The sequence below is a fragment of the Gambusia affinis genome, linkage group LG12 (assembly GCF_019740435.1).
Source record: "Gambusia affinis linkage group LG12, SWU_Gaff_1.0, whole genome shotgun sequence".
Classification (NCBI taxonomy): domain Eukaryota; kingdom Metazoa; phylum Chordata; class Actinopteri; order Cyprinodontiformes; family Poeciliidae; genus Gambusia; species Gambusia affinis.
The window spans coordinates 16,104,127-16,121,488 of NC_057879.1; the positions used below are offsets into that span (position 1 = coordinate 16,104,127).

Here is a 17,362-nt window from a genome sequence, read left to right on the forward strand (position 1 = left end):
GCCGCACTTAACATTAGAACTTCATAACGGGAAGCAAATGTAAACTTCCAGGTTTCTCTTAGAAATGTTGCCTTGTTTACAAGAATCTTTTCAGAAAGTACACAGATTGATGAGTTGTGGAAAAACTGTTATCATGAGGAAAAGTTTTATACCTAACTATCATTCTATTGCAACTTATATACTTGTGAAAGTAGAGCATCCAATCTGACTCCTGGCCCTGGGGCCCACATGCTCATAAACTGACCCTGCTTAGCAAAACTATATTCAGGTTTTTCACAACTGGCCCAGAAACCAGAATCATCTTCATAGTGAGTTGTAGCTCAGTTATGTGTTTTATTGAAACAGTTCTTTTCAATTATATTTATTGACTGTATACAGAAAATATAAAGTGAACTGCTGATAAGCAATACTGTTGTGTATCTTGCTTGTGTTCTTTCTTTGAATATTTAACCATTGTTTTAATGTAAAATTTATTTGTGTAATATTTCAGTGTATTTGTCATTTTTCTTCCTAATTTTCTTTCCAATTTATGATTGATGCTTTTTATGAACTGATGAACAATTTTCAATAAAAATTGCTAATAAATCTAAAGATATTTCATTGCTTCTTTGGAGTTTGGACTAATTCAAATAAGCTTAAATTTCAGAATCTAATACTGGGTTATACTAATAACAATTTAAGATGTTTTGTGATCTGGGATAATAATATTTTCAATCTAGAAACACAACAACCACATACATACATCAAGAAAGTAAATGTTCTTGATGGGAGCAGCTGGACATACGGTTAAGGTCAAGATTAAAACAGCTTTGAATTAAATTCATTTCTACTGAACCGAGAAGTCTGTTTTTGATAGGAAATGAGGCAGGCATTTCTCCTGAACTAATGAAAAATGGAAGAGTTATATATACTTTTTTCCATAGACGATGGAAAAACTTTTGGGCAGATTCTCTACTGGATTCAAGTGATTCCAAAACATTAACATTGCCTCCAGTCAGAAGAAATATGTTGGTAAAATGAAAAAATGAAAAAACTACTTTAAACCTAATTATGACTGGCTTAATTCTCAACTACCTAATTCTGGCTTAACTGTATTCTTTGATGCATAAATAATTTTAATTTTGTCATTTGGATTCCAAACTGATACTTACATCAAAGAACCAGCAGTGTATTTTCTCTTTCATGTGTTTCAAATCAAAGAAAAAAAGAAAGAAAAAACATTATCTATCAGAAAAACCCTGATCAATTTAAACTTAGCTTATTTAAATAACACCAATTAACAAAATATAGACAAATAGAACTTGATCAGTTGATAACTGCATCAAAACCTGATCAATGAGGATCCAGAGGCCAAACAAAGCTGTAAAATGTATAAATTTCACTACTTTTGGAAGACTGTGGCAATAAAAACTATAAAATGTTACTTGTTTTCTCAAATTGATTATTGTATTTTTTAGATAATATAAGAAATATAGTCTGAAAACTCAGCAATTTTCATGCTCAAAACTTTTTAGAAAAACGTTAATGACAAATACATAAGATGTATCATAAATGATCTCATAATTGCAATAAATAATATCACCACTCGATGATTTTTTAATAAGCAGCCCAGTCGTAACCTGATACCCAACAGTGCTCGGCAGAGGGTCAGCAACCCGAACCTCTATAACGTATCATCCAGTCAGGTCAAGATTCTTGTTCCCCCTCTTCATACAGAAGACTTATGGGATAAATTGGCTTCTGTCAGGTAATTAAACCCATTATCGGCCTGATGTAATGTCCCTGTCTGATGACACATATGTCGCCTCTCAGCACTTCACAGATTAATTTAAGCCTGTTAACTGCCTGACAGGATTCTTCACTGTAATAGATCTCATTTTCCAACCATTTTTTTCTGCAACAGATGCGCTGTGTGCTCCATAACTCGCCTTTGAAAAATATTAGCTCACAATAGGTTGCCGATTATCACCTCATGTATTACCGAAAAAAAACAAGAAAAATGGCAACAACAAAAGTTGGAGAGGTAGTCATGGCAACACATAGTGCAATCCTGAGGCGGTGAGGAAAGGATAACCGCTGTCATACTGTGCACAAGCCTTTTTCTACATGTTCGCAGCATGAGAGGGAAGTTCAGGGAGGCAGTATAGATAATGGTTTCGGATAAGGCTTGAGATTGAAGAATTTGATGGGGTCCAAGCATCAGCTGGAATGAGTGGCTTGTCTGCCTCGTGGTAATAAAGATGCACATTTTTCCTGTGTTTTTTTAGCTCAACCCTACAGAGAGTTGTCCCTCATTCCAAGGTGAATCTGTAATTTCTGTCTGAAAATGAGGCCTTTCCCCAAGAATAACACAAGCCTCTTTCCTTGATCACACCTGAATTGTATTCAGAATTAAAAAGCAGCCATCTGTGACATCCCAAGCCGCTACCAAACAATGGAGGGGTTTACACAAAGACAATGGATTACACCTGAAAATGAAGCAGGCCCTCACCTTCTGCAGGATCCGGCGGCCCAAAGTCTAGGTCGTAGCGCAGGACGTAGAAGTTATTCCACACGTACAGCTGGTTGTCCCGGGGGTTGTAATCCACGGCAGTGATGTACTGGTACTCGTTGGGGAAGAGGATGTCTGTGTACTCGCCCTGGTTCAGCTTGGTGTTGTAGATGTAATCGATTTGGCTGCGGCTGGTCTCACTCTCGTTCTCCTCGTAGGTGGAGCGCACAACGTGCAGCACGCCGCACACCATAAAGGCGTTGGAGGCCGAGCGCTTGTCGTATGCTGTGTCCCAGGTGTTCTCGAAGCGTAGGGTGTACGGGTTGAGCTGGCTCACCACTATGCGTCCATTGTTCTGCTCAGTGGCATAGATCACCCACAGACCCCTCTCATCGACCGCAAGGTCAATGTCTGTCTTGCCGCCCCAGCGGTAAGGTGAGGTGTCATGGTAGTTGGCATTGTTCACAATGGCCTCTCCACTTTTGATGCGCGTTCGGAGATCAAACTTGACAATGTTACGAGTGCGCTCCTTGTTGAAGAAAATGGCACCGTCGTAGGCAACGAAGCCAGTCCCATCCACACGGTGAGGCAGTTTGTAGGTGGTCGTCTGGCGACCGTTTTTGAAATCCTCCAGGGAGGCATACTCAATGAGTGTGTCCGTGCGGTAGGGCGTCCAGGGCATGAAGAAGACCTTGTCTCCAGCCTGGAGCGGGTCTTTGCACCACGAGCCCGCTTGCTGCTCGGCCTCGAACAGGAAGGTTGCAGCTCCTATGCCCTTCAGAGTCCCCGGACAAATGAAAACTGGGGACAGAGGAGAGCAAAACAAAAATACAACAAGACAGAATATTAAAAACCTCAAATGTTACATGTTTGACAGGCACAATTTTCCCAGCTGCGCCACTCAAGTACAGGACAAAAAGATCAGGGAATTTGAAGCTTTTGACTAGTGTTTTTGTACTAATGAGAACGGGGTAGAGGGGAGGAAAACAAATGTACGTGTCAAAGTAACTACTCAGGATGAAAAATGTGAGGTTAATAGAACTTGCTTCTCAAGGGGCTGCTGCTACACTGTACTGGGGACAAAACAAATAATATGTGAACCGAAAAAGTTTTAAAGTCCTGCAAACGAAAGACATGGGAAGTGGCGAAAGGAGAATTCACAGTGCTTTGTTTTGTGTGCTTTTGTTTTTTCATCCAACACCAGCCTTTCTTCAAATGTCAAATGCCACATGAACAGCTAGGTATAGTGGCTATAAAAGTAAAAATAGGCTGATTAAAATGTCAGGGTTTTAGGAGTTTATTAAAAATCACTTCCAAACTTTTTCCACCCTTTGTACAGTAAGTATTTGTTTTTACAATTCAAATGAAAAATATTTTCCAAAAATAACTTTTGGAAAATGTAAAAAGCAAAAAGGCTGGCTTAACAGGTATGCACACCTATAGTCTAATACTATGTTGAACCACTTTTGAATTCAATTCCACTATTCAGTATTCTTGTGTTTACACCTCCCATTAGTTATAGGGAATCTGATGGACAACAAATAAGCTTCAGCAATATAAAGAAAATTCTACTGACTTTGCTTAATTCAAACCTCTAGCTAAAGTCAAAATATGCAGAGATGTCATAAAATATCCCATCATACATAGTATCTGGTATCTCACAGACAGCTATGCTGCTCTGTATCTCACAGACAATATAGACAACAGATCCTTGGCAAAAAAAATGCATGTTTCATAACTGATAGAAAGACAAGGGTTGAAGAGGCTGCCAAGAGTCTCCAGAGAAATTTAAAGATTAGGGTTAACTGCAAAAATTTCTGGTTAGTCCTTGTGCTTAGTTCTATTTTATTTGTGGCAACAATTTCCAGTGTGCTCCACATGTCTGGATTGATCAAACTAAATCTGAACCTTTGGCACAATTGAAAAAGTTCATTAAAACACAATCACTACAGTGAACTATGCTGGTGGCAGCATCATGCTTTTGCTTAGAGTACTAGACTTTTTGGGAAGGTGCTTAAACACTTATGAGTCAAAGCTTGAAGATTATAGAATACAAACAAATGGCTTCACCAGCAAAAATTTGGCCTTAAAATAGCCAAGCCAGACAGAAATCTCTGTGATCGCATGAAGAGAGAAGGGACAAAAGATGCCCTTACAATCCGATTTTTGTTTTGAGAGAGTCTACAAGGTGTGGAGAGGCCAAAAAAAACAAAGAATGCTGAAATTGAATCATAAATGGCTGAAGGGATTGAACAAACTATTGGTTTCAGAGTTGGTACTAAACCAGGTTATTCCAGCTTTAATATTTGTGTTTATATTTTTTCCCTCAAACGTAACCTTCTCAATTAAATTGTACAAGATAAATATCACACTTAAGGTAGAAAAAGTTTTCAAGTGATTTATCATGGTCTCATTAATTATGCCACAAAAACCTGGCATACTAACAGTGGTGTATGCACTTTTCTATATTCACTCTACATACGGACACACTGCACATGCACTCACTTGACTGAGGGTCATTAAGTAACAAGAGGGAAAGGGAACAGACTTTACATTTCGTGGTAAGAGTGAGCAACAGGTTGTCGGATGGTGGTGGCGGCAGCAAAGCAAAGGTAAAACAAACTAAAGAAAATTAAAGTGGAGGTTGAGGGAATAAATAGAAACAACAGAGGCAAAGGATTTTCACTACTCTGTGGCAAAAGACAAGATTAACCACTGATGGGTGAGGGAGGCCACGGCAAAGTTCCAATACAAATTAATTTGTTCTGGATAAAAAAAGGAAAGACAAGGAAATTTTGTTTCCCTGTCCTCAAACTTTCTTTTTTTGTTTTTTTTGCAAGCTGTGCCAAACTCACTCAGCCATCACTGCTATTTCACATCACGTGCTATGGGTGCAGCAGAACTCGGGCCAGGCAAACTGAGACTGAGCCAATTAAGAGGTATACACACAACTAGTCATTCTTCGGAGAAGTCGGGGAGTGGGGGTTACACTGCTGACGAGGGGATCCGAGGAATGAATGGACACCAAAAACAGTTAATGTTTTCTTTCGTATTGAGAAGAGAACTTGGTCTGGTGACCATGGTTGTCATTTGAAATTTCTGCAAATTGTTTAGGTTCCATGGTTGCAAACCATCCTCCTATGGGTTTACAATTTGACAGGAAAAGGCAATCAGGAAGGGAGGAGAAAGGTGGAAGGGGGTAGGACGTGAGGGGAGCTGTACTCAACACCACAGAACAAGAGGCCAAAAGGGTTGGGGGTGTGGAGGGGTAAAGAGAGGGAAGGACCAGAGCACTCATTTACCTTTTTGCTCCACTTCTATTTCAGGCATTGGAAAAGAAAGCAAAAAAAAGAGCGCAAGAGGGAGAGAAATGTTATCATGAGTTAATTAGTAGATATAAATAAAGAAAATTAGTTGGAGGGTGCGAGAGTGAAATGAACCATTCGGCTGGCTGGGATAGAAGATCTTAAAGGAAGAGCAAATAAAAAAAAAAAAAGAGGTTTGTTAGAGTGATGTCTCATCCTAGAAATAAAAACAGAGAAGTTATGGCAAGAGACAAGCCATGTATCGCACTTCCCAATAAACTACTCATTTCCATCGCCTTTATCTGCCAACAAAGCAACAGTTTGTACAGTAAAAGCTGCATGAATTTCTCAAAGAATGCTTCTCCCCTAAGCACCAAGAGATGGAGAAAATTTATAAAACAAAAACAAAAATCCTCCAAAGTTCGGGTCATATTTAGATGGAGAACAGTCAACACAGCATCGGAGTTATTTATGGCATGTCTTGGCTGAGGGTGGAAATTGTTCAAACTTTTCTAAACACAAATGAAACATTGGATTTCTAGATCTGCTCGCCCACATATGTAAAACACGACGCTAAAGTTACCAATGCTTAAACGAACTGGCAGCGCATGAGGTGACTGATGGTACAGTCAGCCTAATAGGCGTTCTTTAGAAATGCAGCTGCATGTGCTTCGGTGCTTTGGAGAGGCTGAAGACAATATGAAAAAAGATTAAAATTGAAGGAAAAAAAATAGAAAGAGTTAGTACGGGTGGGGAACAGGAGGTGAAAGGAAGGTCTGTTTGAAAGAAGAGGGGAAAGAAGAGTGAGTATTTCTAAAGGTTTACATTTCAGCACATAATATATGGAGTAAGCTCAAATAAAGCGGAATTTATATGAACTACTCTAGGCATCCATTTAAAGCTGGATTAACTATAAAATAGTGACTGCTAATAAACATATTTGCAGCAAAGGTAAAAAAAAAAGTGATGAGTAAGTGTAAGAATTCAGTTTAACCTCAGGAAAAATGCAAAGCATTCTTTTAGATTTTAGATTTTACAGTAAGATCCTTTGTGTTATAGGTCAATAAGAGCACTAAATAAGGTCATACATTCTGATTTCAGTAAAAGAAAATTCAAAAGTCAGCCAACGGAAACTGTGAGAAAACATTGTGTCTCCAACCCTTATTAATATCTAGTCATGCAGATAGCTTCAGCTTTATTTGTCAAGCTGTAGAAATATATACCCCTGAGATTTTCAACTGAACCACAAATATGTAAGACTGAGTTTATAAAAAAAAAGGAAAAGCAGAAGCTATTTGTTCGGTGGAAAGTAGTTCCAAAGTAAACTGATCACAGTAAGGTCTGAGGATTAACCGCAGAACCAGCAATGCTTTTTAAGAAAAGATACGGCCAATGAAAAACTCAATTTGATCTATATGAGCATCATACTATAAACCAGAGATGCATTTACTGCCGTTGAAGCGGAGTCTGGGATAGACGGCGATGGGGACACATCAACAACCATTTATCACGTCTAAGTCCCCAGTGAAATCCCTCAGTGGAAATTGAATCATGTGGAACCTCTGCTTCAATCTGACTCGGTTTTGCTTTAGTGGTTGAAACTAAAATGATACATGACTAAAACGTGAAGATTTAATTTAAAAACCCCAAGCCAAAGCTAAACTAAAAACACTGCAAACTAGAATAAATGATATCTTATGCAGCCAGATAATGTCCACAGCAATCCGTGAAGACATTTACAGTCATTTTTTCACAAAATTTAAAACTAATGATTTTGACGTGCTGATTTGTGTTGCTGTGCTCAACTTGCACAGTTACATAAAGAAAATTAAACTGACTACAACAAAATTTTGAACCTTGCAGTGGGAGATTTACAATCTGTTAGTGAAAGTTCAGCTCCCACTGTTGATAATTGGCATGCCAGTAACCAGGCTTCTATGTCGCTGTCAGGTACAAACTGAGCATGCAAATCAAGCATGTTTCTATTAGTTGGTTTAGAACACATAAACAAGGCTGAGCAGTGACCTCGGCCAGCGTTATAGGCTACCGACTGTTACTGGGAAATGTGATAAATAGGGTGGAAATTTGCTAACAGGAAATAAAAACAGGAGGAAAAAAAACAAAAGAGCAAAAAAGCTTTTGAATACCTTTTTGCAGTTTGGAGCATTCTCTATGTCAGTCAGTGTTGTGCATGTTAATAAGTGGAAACTTTTGGTCACTTAGAGTTAAAGTGCAACTATGTAATCGATGCCTTTTGGGAAGAAACTGTTCTCTGTTAGCTTATTTGTTAATCTTTGGGGGGTTTTAAATTGCCATTTATGTGTAATTTTTCAGTTAAATACTCCTAACATACAACTCGTAATGTAGTGATAATTTACTTTGGTAAGTTGCAAGAACATGGACAGAACCATCTTCTGTGGCAAGAACCACGTTGGACAGAACAACATGGACAGAAGATGGACAGAACATTTGTATATTGGTTGTATCTTGAACAAAATCTAAAAAAAAGTTAGGCCATTTTCCTTAACCAGTAAGCATTGACTTAAAAATAATGCAGGCCTGGACCAGGTATACCAAAGCCCTGTTTTCAAAATTGGTAAAACTGTATATCATCCTGTTCCTGGGGTTTAAACTAAATTTAACAAGCCGGCAGACACCTACTGTTGCCATAATAGGTTACCATAATGTGGGATAGCGTTTTCTTCTCTTAAAAAAATACTAATTCAACTGTTTGGAAGTATTTTCAGTTGCAAAACCCAGTTTCTGAAAGATATTATTCCTGCACTCTATTAGCATAACAACATTTAAAAGCTATAGTTAAGAAGCTACAACATTAACAGCAAAAATGGGTAATATTCTACATATCTGAATCAAGATTAAACTACAATAAATAAATTGTATAGAAATTATTGATACAAATGAAAAAAATCTATATTTTGTTTTATCAGTAGTGGGAATGCTTATTTTCTGTTTTAAAAAAATTAAATTAGATTGCGTTACAGAACTTTGTTTGATTTTTGTGTATATACCATGAGACAGTGAAATATTTGTTTTCTTTACCTAAGAAACATGCCACAGCCTTCTAGCTTTAGGTCATTATTAACACAGTGTTATTCCAGATAAAAAAGTTGAAGAGTCATCTGTAAGAACTAATAAAAAGAGGGTGCAATCACATCAGACACTTTGATATTACACAACAAGATTTCTGTATGAGATTGGGGTGGCGATACTTACTATAGGGAACACACTCATACTGGACCTCTAAGTACTTGTAGGTGCCAGGGCATGGATCAGGAAAGACATCAGAGCCAGTGACAACCACACACTGCGTACGGTTGTTGCACCTAGGGGAAAAAAAAGATTGACCAGAGATTTCATCATGACTACCCATAGTAAGAGTACTCTGCATGAGACAACATTAACAACACAAAAGGAGGGAGCGCTTCATTGTAACAGCCTCAGTGACATTGATGAAATCCCGGGCTTGACTGTTACTTATGCATTCTACCTTCAAACCTTGGCGAACGAGGAGGGAGAGGAATGAGAGCATTAAGGGGCGAGTAAATGAAGGCGATGGCATGAATGACAGAGCCAGAGAGCAGCTACAAGGCATGTTGGGAATTACTGTCTTCAGGCTGCTATTGGAAGAGAGGACATTCATTAAAACACACGCGACAGGTGGTGGTGACATGCACTGGACTGGAATGGGTGGCCTCGAGTATAACAGAGCAACTCCTCTGCATGTATGCCCAAACAAGACATGAATGTGTCAACTCCATGAAAGGTTATTTGCCTTCCAGCATGATATGGTGTCCCTCAGTGAAACAACAGTATGATGTGTGAATTGCAGAGACATTGGGTATGTGTGTGTGTGCTAGCACATGTTTCTGGGTGTTAAAAAGAAGTTCAAGTCAAGAGGCAGCAAGAGGGAAAAAAAAATTTAATAAAATAGAAGAACAGCAAAAGATCGAGTTTGTGTAAATACTGTATAGGGTGAAATTGGCTCCACTTCAATCGAGCTCTCTTCAGGCCCAGGGATTGAGAATGATGTCAGCAAGAGAGGCAAGCAAGATGAAAACTGGCACCAGAAAAGAAACGTTTAACAATGTGCAGGCTTGAGATAAATATTAAAAAAACAAACAAACAAACAAAAACAAAAAAAACAGTCAGAGGCAGAGATGCAAGTTGAACATATATCTGAACAGGGGACAACAGCAACAGTAACAGATTTAGGACAATTTATCACTGTAAAGTGCTGCACAGAAAACAAACAAAAGTATGAAAGATGAACAGAACTACCCACCTAAGACTAAGTTAATAAATATTAAAAAGCAGGTAAGCACACATGTAAATCCATCATGAAACTCTGCTCAGTACTGCACATGTATTTTCTTTGTAGCACCCTGTACTTCAAAGTTAATGCCATGCAACTATTACACCTTATTAAAACTATGCACAATTAACAAAGGACTTTTAGAAAGAGCCAGCTGTGGTCTAAACTTCCATGCCAATATATTGCCAGCTGTGCTTTTAGAGAAGCAACTTTTGTAGCTCCAGTGTAGCAAATGTTCAAGAGAACTGCCACAAGGGAGAAAGGGTCACTGCATGAAAGTGTGATCTGATTGACAGCGTGTGGGGCATGCTGGATCACCTCAAATATACCCAAAAATGTTCCACTTCATTCAGGGTGCAGAGATTTTAAAGTCAATAGCTGCAAGTGATAGGAAATAAGTCTTGAAATATTTGAAAAAAGCAAGGTCTCACAGTGTGATTGTTAATTTCAATGTAGCAGCCAGAATGGATATAATTTCAGATAGAGTGGTGATCAGCAAAATGAAGCATAATTGGGCAATAGATGATTATTTGGTATGTGTTGAAAACGCATCAGCAGGCAATAGTGCTATCAATCAAGGCGTTGTGATGGTTCAAGGTCAATTTGAAACAATGCTTTAGAACAGAATAAGAAACTTTCATCAGTTTTATATCACTTTTTGGCAATTTTCTGGGTAATTGCTGACAGTGGCACATAAGAAACAAACGACCCGCAAAACATGGAGAATATGGTGATCACAGCTAAACTGTGCTTTCACCAACAAGAGAAACCATTAGCTGCTAGCACAACTAAAGATAGCATGTGATTTACAGCTTCTCTTTGAGTCTTTGAACATCTGTAGATCAAACCATAAAATACTTGATTAATCTAAACTAAACTGGATAATGCTCCTCCATATAGATTATTTTCATGTTAATAAGACCTTATTCTATCTGTGAAAATGCAAAAAAGGGATAATTTTCAATCCTAATTGTCTCTTATTATAAGGATTAAAATGCACAATTCATGGAACAGAAACAAAATTTGAAAAATCTTTATTTGCATTCTTAGATTTATGTAAAATATGTTTAAAACCTTGTAAACATCATGCATAGCCTCAAGGGTTAAATGTTTCTGTGCATTCCTATGGTGTTTGTTCTTTCTAAATTTATTAAGTGTGTTAAGGAAGCAACTATTAGCTTCATCTCAACTAGCAGGCAATTTAAACTCCAGATAAATTATAGAGGTGGTGATAAATCAATAATAAAAAAAAACACTGAATATTCATCTACAATTCTTACTGTGGTTGACTTTGTGCCACACTGCAGCTGACCTGCAGGACAAAAGAACACACAAAGGCACACACCTAATAAATATTCACCCAAGCTTCAGCTCCACTTCTGGTTTGTAGCGGCTCCGAAGGGAAGCATTTCTGGCTATTTATGAGTTCTTTGTTGTACTAAGCAGGTTGTGTTCAGCTGACTTGATGTGAGCAATGAGACCAAATCAAACTGTTTAGTTTGCAGCCCATAAAACTAAGGCTGTGAGTTAAAAGACAGGAAAAGTGTTTTGTTAGATGATCATTCTCTGTTGGTTAACCAGTGCAAGAGAACACCTATCATATTCCTTTTGATCTTTGGTAAACATTAAATATTGATTTGTATACATGTAAGAACCAAAAATGTTTTTTTTTGCCCCATCACTAAAAATTCTTTTAATGCAGGAACCACTCACTGCAGCGTTTTCCTTCACAGTAATTTGGAGATGCCTTCGTGTTTTAGGAGCAGGTGTTGTTGCTAAGGGTTCTGACAGTCTGTTTATAACAGCAGCAAATCCCAGCATGCGATCCGCGCTGAACAGTCTCACGGCAGTCAAGTGTTTGAATTCCACTCGCTTTCTCTCAGAGAGCTGCACCTTTGACCAGATAAAAGATTCATTCTGGTAGTTTTAAAGGGTCAGAGAAGAGGTTGCGATTCAAATGAAGTAATGGCAGGCAGAGAGACGAAAAGTGTATTTAGATCATAATTTTTTACAAGTGAACAGTTTTTGCACCTGCTCCGGTCGAGAGATGGAAAGGTCAAATTCACAGTCCATTCACGACGCGTTTCTGAAGGAATGAGGACTTGACTATTAAGCAACGTGACCAGAGGTGGCGGGACTTTCTTTACAAAACTTTCAACTAAACGTTCTTCTTGACAAAACTCTTTGATGTAGCTGTCGTACAAAAATCAATCTATTGGATTCCTGTCTAGTAATTTTTGTTGTGGGGGAAAAAAAAAAACTGTTCTTGACGAATGCTCTCTGTCGCAATTTTCAGAAACTGCCAGTCTGAGATGCAGACCTCCAACTGTTTCCTTCTACCCGCTCTTGTTTAATGTGTTTGTTTATCCGTCTGTGGGGCTGTTGCCTTTTGTTAATCCTGACAGTATTGACTGGCCCATTTTGATAGAGTTAAAATACCCACATTCGAGTTTGCTGCACACCAATGGAGCGCTGATTGGTCTCTGAAAGATTTGCGGCTGGTTTAATGTCGCCATTTATCACATCGCCTTTAATTACGATCAGGAGCCCTTTTCTTCTAATCTGAATCCTTACGATCATTGTGGCAAAAGGCTCCTTTCAAAACTATTATTTCCTGGGAACCTGGATCAATATTCAGGCATGTGAAAAAAATAGGACACTCACATAAATATTACGTTTTTTATTAAAAAATGCCGAAATGTTGGTGTCTAATTATATTTTTTTTATTTCTGGAATAGAAAGTGATTCAACTGGAATTAAACAGCCAAAAATGTCCTTGCTTTTACTCATTAAACAAAAGATAATAAAAATGAGGAAAACTTTAGGACACACTACCTTTTAAAAGCTAGCCTTACCCCACAGGCTGAAAAAATTTCAGAGATGTTTCTTGTAGACATTAATCTGAGCAAAGTTTGACCCACTCCTTACTTTCAACTGTAAGATGTTTGAAGAGTTTCTTGCATGTACAGCCTGTTTCAAGTCATCGCACAGCACCTCAATCAGTTCAAGATCTAGGCTTTGACTCAGAGCAGCATTTTTCATTTCAGCTAGTCCTTGACAGATTTTGAGTCATGTTTTCAGTCATTGTCATGTCACAGGGTCCAGTTCTGCTTCACCAACAACTGCTTTAAAGAGGGTCTCACATTTTCACCAGGCACCTTTTAAATCATGGTATAGATCTCATGGTGGATTATTTGAGCTTTCCTGGAATTCTGTATTTAGATGGTGTCCTCTCTCCTGGCGTCCAAATAACTCAATATTACATTCATCTGTTCAAAGAACAACATTCAGGAAGTCCTGGTCTTTGTCTGGGCTATCCTTGGAAAATCTCAGTGTGGCTTTGGTTTATTTTTTTAAATTAAAGGATTCTTCTTTGCACACCTCCCGTGAAAGTTAAACTTATGCAGTCTGTTTTTCTTTTTATGCAGGTATTTATTTTCATAGCAACAGCTGCAAAGGCCAGCTGCAGGTTCATTGATGACCTATAGCCAGAGACTTCCTTTGGCATCTGACAGTCCACTATCAGGGGGACTTTCTTATATGGGACAGACCAGACCATGTTGGATGTTGTTCACTTGTAGATTATTTCCCATGCAATGGAATAACAAATTTGTAATTCTTTTGAGGCCTTTTTAAGTAAGACATATGCAACAACATATTTCTGAATGTTTCAGGCAGATCCTCCTATAATGCTCTCTCACTTCAACAGCCTCATCAGCCACACCAAACTAAATCTTTTTCAAAATACTAATTAACTTTTCTAACCATTCTAAGAAAGAATAAATGTGGGGGTGTTATTTATTTCTTACCAGAAATTATATTGCATTTTCAAGGATTTAAAATATGTTTCGCTAAATATTGTTGTTTTGTTAGTGGTATTATTTCAATTTGACATTAAATATCCAGATGCCCAAATATGAAGTAAAAACATGTGCTGTTGTGGGGTGTTTTAATTTTCACCTGACTGTGAATCCCCACCCAGTGTTGGTCTCGACTTATCAACAAAAGTGTTGCGGTTGTCAGGGAAAGCAAAAAGCATGGAAAGCATCTGCAGCATTATACTGTACAACTGTACTGGGACTGCGGTGTAGATTTAGAAAGACAGCAGGACCTGATGTATTCATGAAGCTCTTCTGTGGAGCTGCATCTCATGGGGGTAAACAGGAGAAAATGAGGCATGTAAAAATCCCAAAAGGTCTGACATGGTGGGCGATGATGCTCAAAAGCCAGCTTTAAAGAGGCTGCAGGTTAAGACAGAGCGGCGCATTAGACAGTGAACAGTGGTCGTTACTGTTTATGAATAGCTCATCCAATGCCCTTTAAAAACACACACACACCTCTAGGGGTAAGCAGCAGTCGAGCTGAAGTGTTGCTGTGCTGTCGTTTGACAATGAGGCGGCATCCTGTGAGAGGGTAACCAGGATAAAAGGCACGATGATGGGCACCGCTCGCTACCTGAGGCAAAGCCACTTCAATGCACTACAAGTGTTTGAACAAAGCAAGCGCAGTGTTCCAGATAGGGTATTAGGAGGGTGTTCATGTGACTGGCGGTCGCCTCCCTGAGCTACTCCGATTATGACTCAAACAGAAGCAACAACACGCAGCTGGTGTGAAGAGCTCCGTTGCATGGATGTCACTTCCTGCCTGTCAAGAATTAATCTGCGCAACACTTTTTAAAGATTTTAAATGTCATGCACATAATTTGGCAAGATACGGCAAAACCTGAAATTTGAAGGGTGTAAGATGGCGCCATTTTGCTTGAACACATTCAGCTGTATATATTAGCTTTCAGCGCATTGCATAGTGTTTTGTGCATGAAAAAGCTCTGCAGAGTCTAACAGGCGTCAAGGACACACAACACACACTGGTCCTGAGCTGCCTGAAATGTGAGGTTTGCAGTTCAGGCTTTTCTACTTTATATTTAATAATATAATTGTGCAAGATATTTGAATATTGTATGCAGAAATGTTAAATAAGCATATCGAAAAACAGAGATTTTTTGCACCAAGACAAATCAGAGCAAAATAATTGAGGTGAACAATGCAGGTGAATTTTAATAGATAGTAATGCCAGGAAAAAAGTTCATGTATTCCAGTATTTCAATTCAAAAAGTGAAAATTATATATTACTTTGATTCCTTATACATACTGATGCATTTGAAATGTTTATTTCTGCTCATTTTGAGTAATATGACTTAAAAGTAGGGATGCTCCGGTCAGGTTTTCTGTTGCCGATTCCAATACCAATCACCAATGAGGCTGATCTCTGCCGATCACCAATCTTTGCCGATCATCTGGATCACCTGTTCATTTTTTGCTTTATGTGATCTGACAAAATTAAGAAATGATCTGGCAATAAATTAATTTAATTTAGCATTAAAACATGCAACGTACTAGAAGGCACAATACAGCAGCTATTCAGTCAAAAGGACAACTGAAAAACCTGCAATCAGTAAAATAATATTTAATGGTAAGGCTCTCAGTACCATCAATTATACACGAGTCAAATAAATTTGCCTATGTCACGCAGGCTGCATCAAAAATAAACAATCCTTCCTGATAGTATGACTAGCTGATAAATGCTGGTTCTGATTGGTTGTTTATGACCGAGCGGAGTAATTCTGCAGAACACAGGAGGAGGCAGAGGAGATTGATTATTTTTTCAGAGATTGTCTGTCTTGTGTTAGGACAGTGAAAGTTTTAATACATATCAAGAATCTTTTCTTGTTTTAAGTTACGTGTTGCAGCTTTAAGCAGAGGTTTGGTGTGAGAGTTCACTGCAGTTGGCGCGGAAACGGCTCTACGCCTGTGAAATATTACTACCAGTAGTGAGTAGCAGCAATTCAACAACGTGAACAGAACCACCATCTTACACCACTAGCCAGAAGATTTAAATAATTTTTCAGGTCATTTGTTTAGCTTTCTGACCGTGATGCTAATCTGGGTGAGCGTTGGTAGTTGTGCGCTGCTTTACTGGTCGCTCTGGATGTCTTTTTTTCCTGCATTGAGCCTCGATGTATAGCCAAGCTCTGTCAAGTGCTTGTTTTTCAAATGTCACATTTGATTTGTTGTGTTGATGCATTTTAACATGCTTCACCCCCGAGGTAATTTTCCACTGCAACACGCAAACTTCCCCGTTCACTCTCTGAGCGTTCAAGTTCCACACCGCTTTGCTTAGGACTTACTGCTGCGCGCTAGCGCAGTGTGAAGGAAAGAGGAGACAGCTGCACATGCAGGCTGCGAATGAGATACAAGTGATCGGCAATCACTGATCATACAGTTTTTCACGGAGAATCGACAGATTATGATCGGCACACCTCTACTTAAAGATAATAAAAACACAAAATTAGGGCGTGCTGTGGTGGCATAGGGGATAGCGTGACCCATGTTTGGAGTCCTCGACCCGCGGATTCGATTCCCGGAGCCGTCGACATTTACCGCATGTCTTCCCTCCTGTTTTTCCCCCTTTCCTGTCAGCCTATTTTTAAATAAGGGACACTAGAGCCCACAAAAGACCCCCTGGAGGGGGAAAAAAATACAAAATTTAGAAATGAGCTATTTTACTATAAATTAATTAAAGATAATTCTCATACAAGACTTAGGGTTAGTTTTATAGCTATCCACCAACAAGCAGAGACATCATTGCTTAAAATGTGACTGTTCACAGAGTGCTGTAGGCAGTTTTATTAGAAAGTGGAGTGGAAGGAAACCGAAAAAGGTGCTTCATTCAGTGCTTCAAGGACACTGACTAAAGTATGTCATTATGAAAGTAAATAAAGACATTTTAACGAAATCATTCAGGAATAGTGTCTGTTTGCTGGACAGTTTTCTCTATGATTGTGCAGGCTTCAGCATGGCCATAACATAATAAGTTTATATAATAAAAAATGTCAATTTCTGGGAAACGAAGTCTGAATTTTTATAAGTTATAAGTCATAATCATCAAAATTAAAAGAAATATCGTTACTCGGTGTAGAATGAATCATGATAATGTGAGCCTTGCTTTTGAATTGAATTACTGGATTAAATACATTTTTATAGGAAATTCGGATTATTGAGATGCACTAGAAAAAGAAATAATGAAAATGACAGTTAACAAAAGCATATCCATCTGAAGAAGTAAAAGCCAAAATGTAACAAAATATTACAGAAATAAAAAAATCATTATACAGTGGAAATATTCCAGGCGGAAAAAAAAGGCCATGCTTTTTCTGCCCAGCTCCTGGTTGTGTTT

At 38.4% G+C, this 17,362-nt stretch overlaps 1 protein-coding gene across 15 annotated transcripts in view; it reads right to left on the minus strand.

The window, feature by feature from the left end:
- LOC122841138 (adhesion G protein-coupled receptor L2-like) overlaps nt 1–17,362 on the minus strand; it is a 129,770-nt gene that overhangs the window by 55,693 nt on the left and 56,715 nt on the right. For 10 of the 15 annotated variants that reach the window (XM_044134183.1, XM_044134187.1, XM_044134182.1 and 7 more), the window contains exons 4-6: nt 9,031–9,140; nt 5,794–5,808; nt 2,492–3,292 (exon numbers count right to left, since the gene is read on the minus strand). In XM_044134183.1, coding sequence (XP_043990118.1) covers nt 2,492–3,292; nt 5,794–5,808; nt 9,031–9,140 — 926 coding nt within the window. The remainder of the gene's footprint in view (nt 1–2,491; nt 3,293–5,793; nt 5,809–9,030; nt 9,141–17,362) is intronic. The other 5 variants (XM_044134185.1, XM_044134198.1, XM_044134196.1 and 2 more) reach the window with 1 other exon arrangement.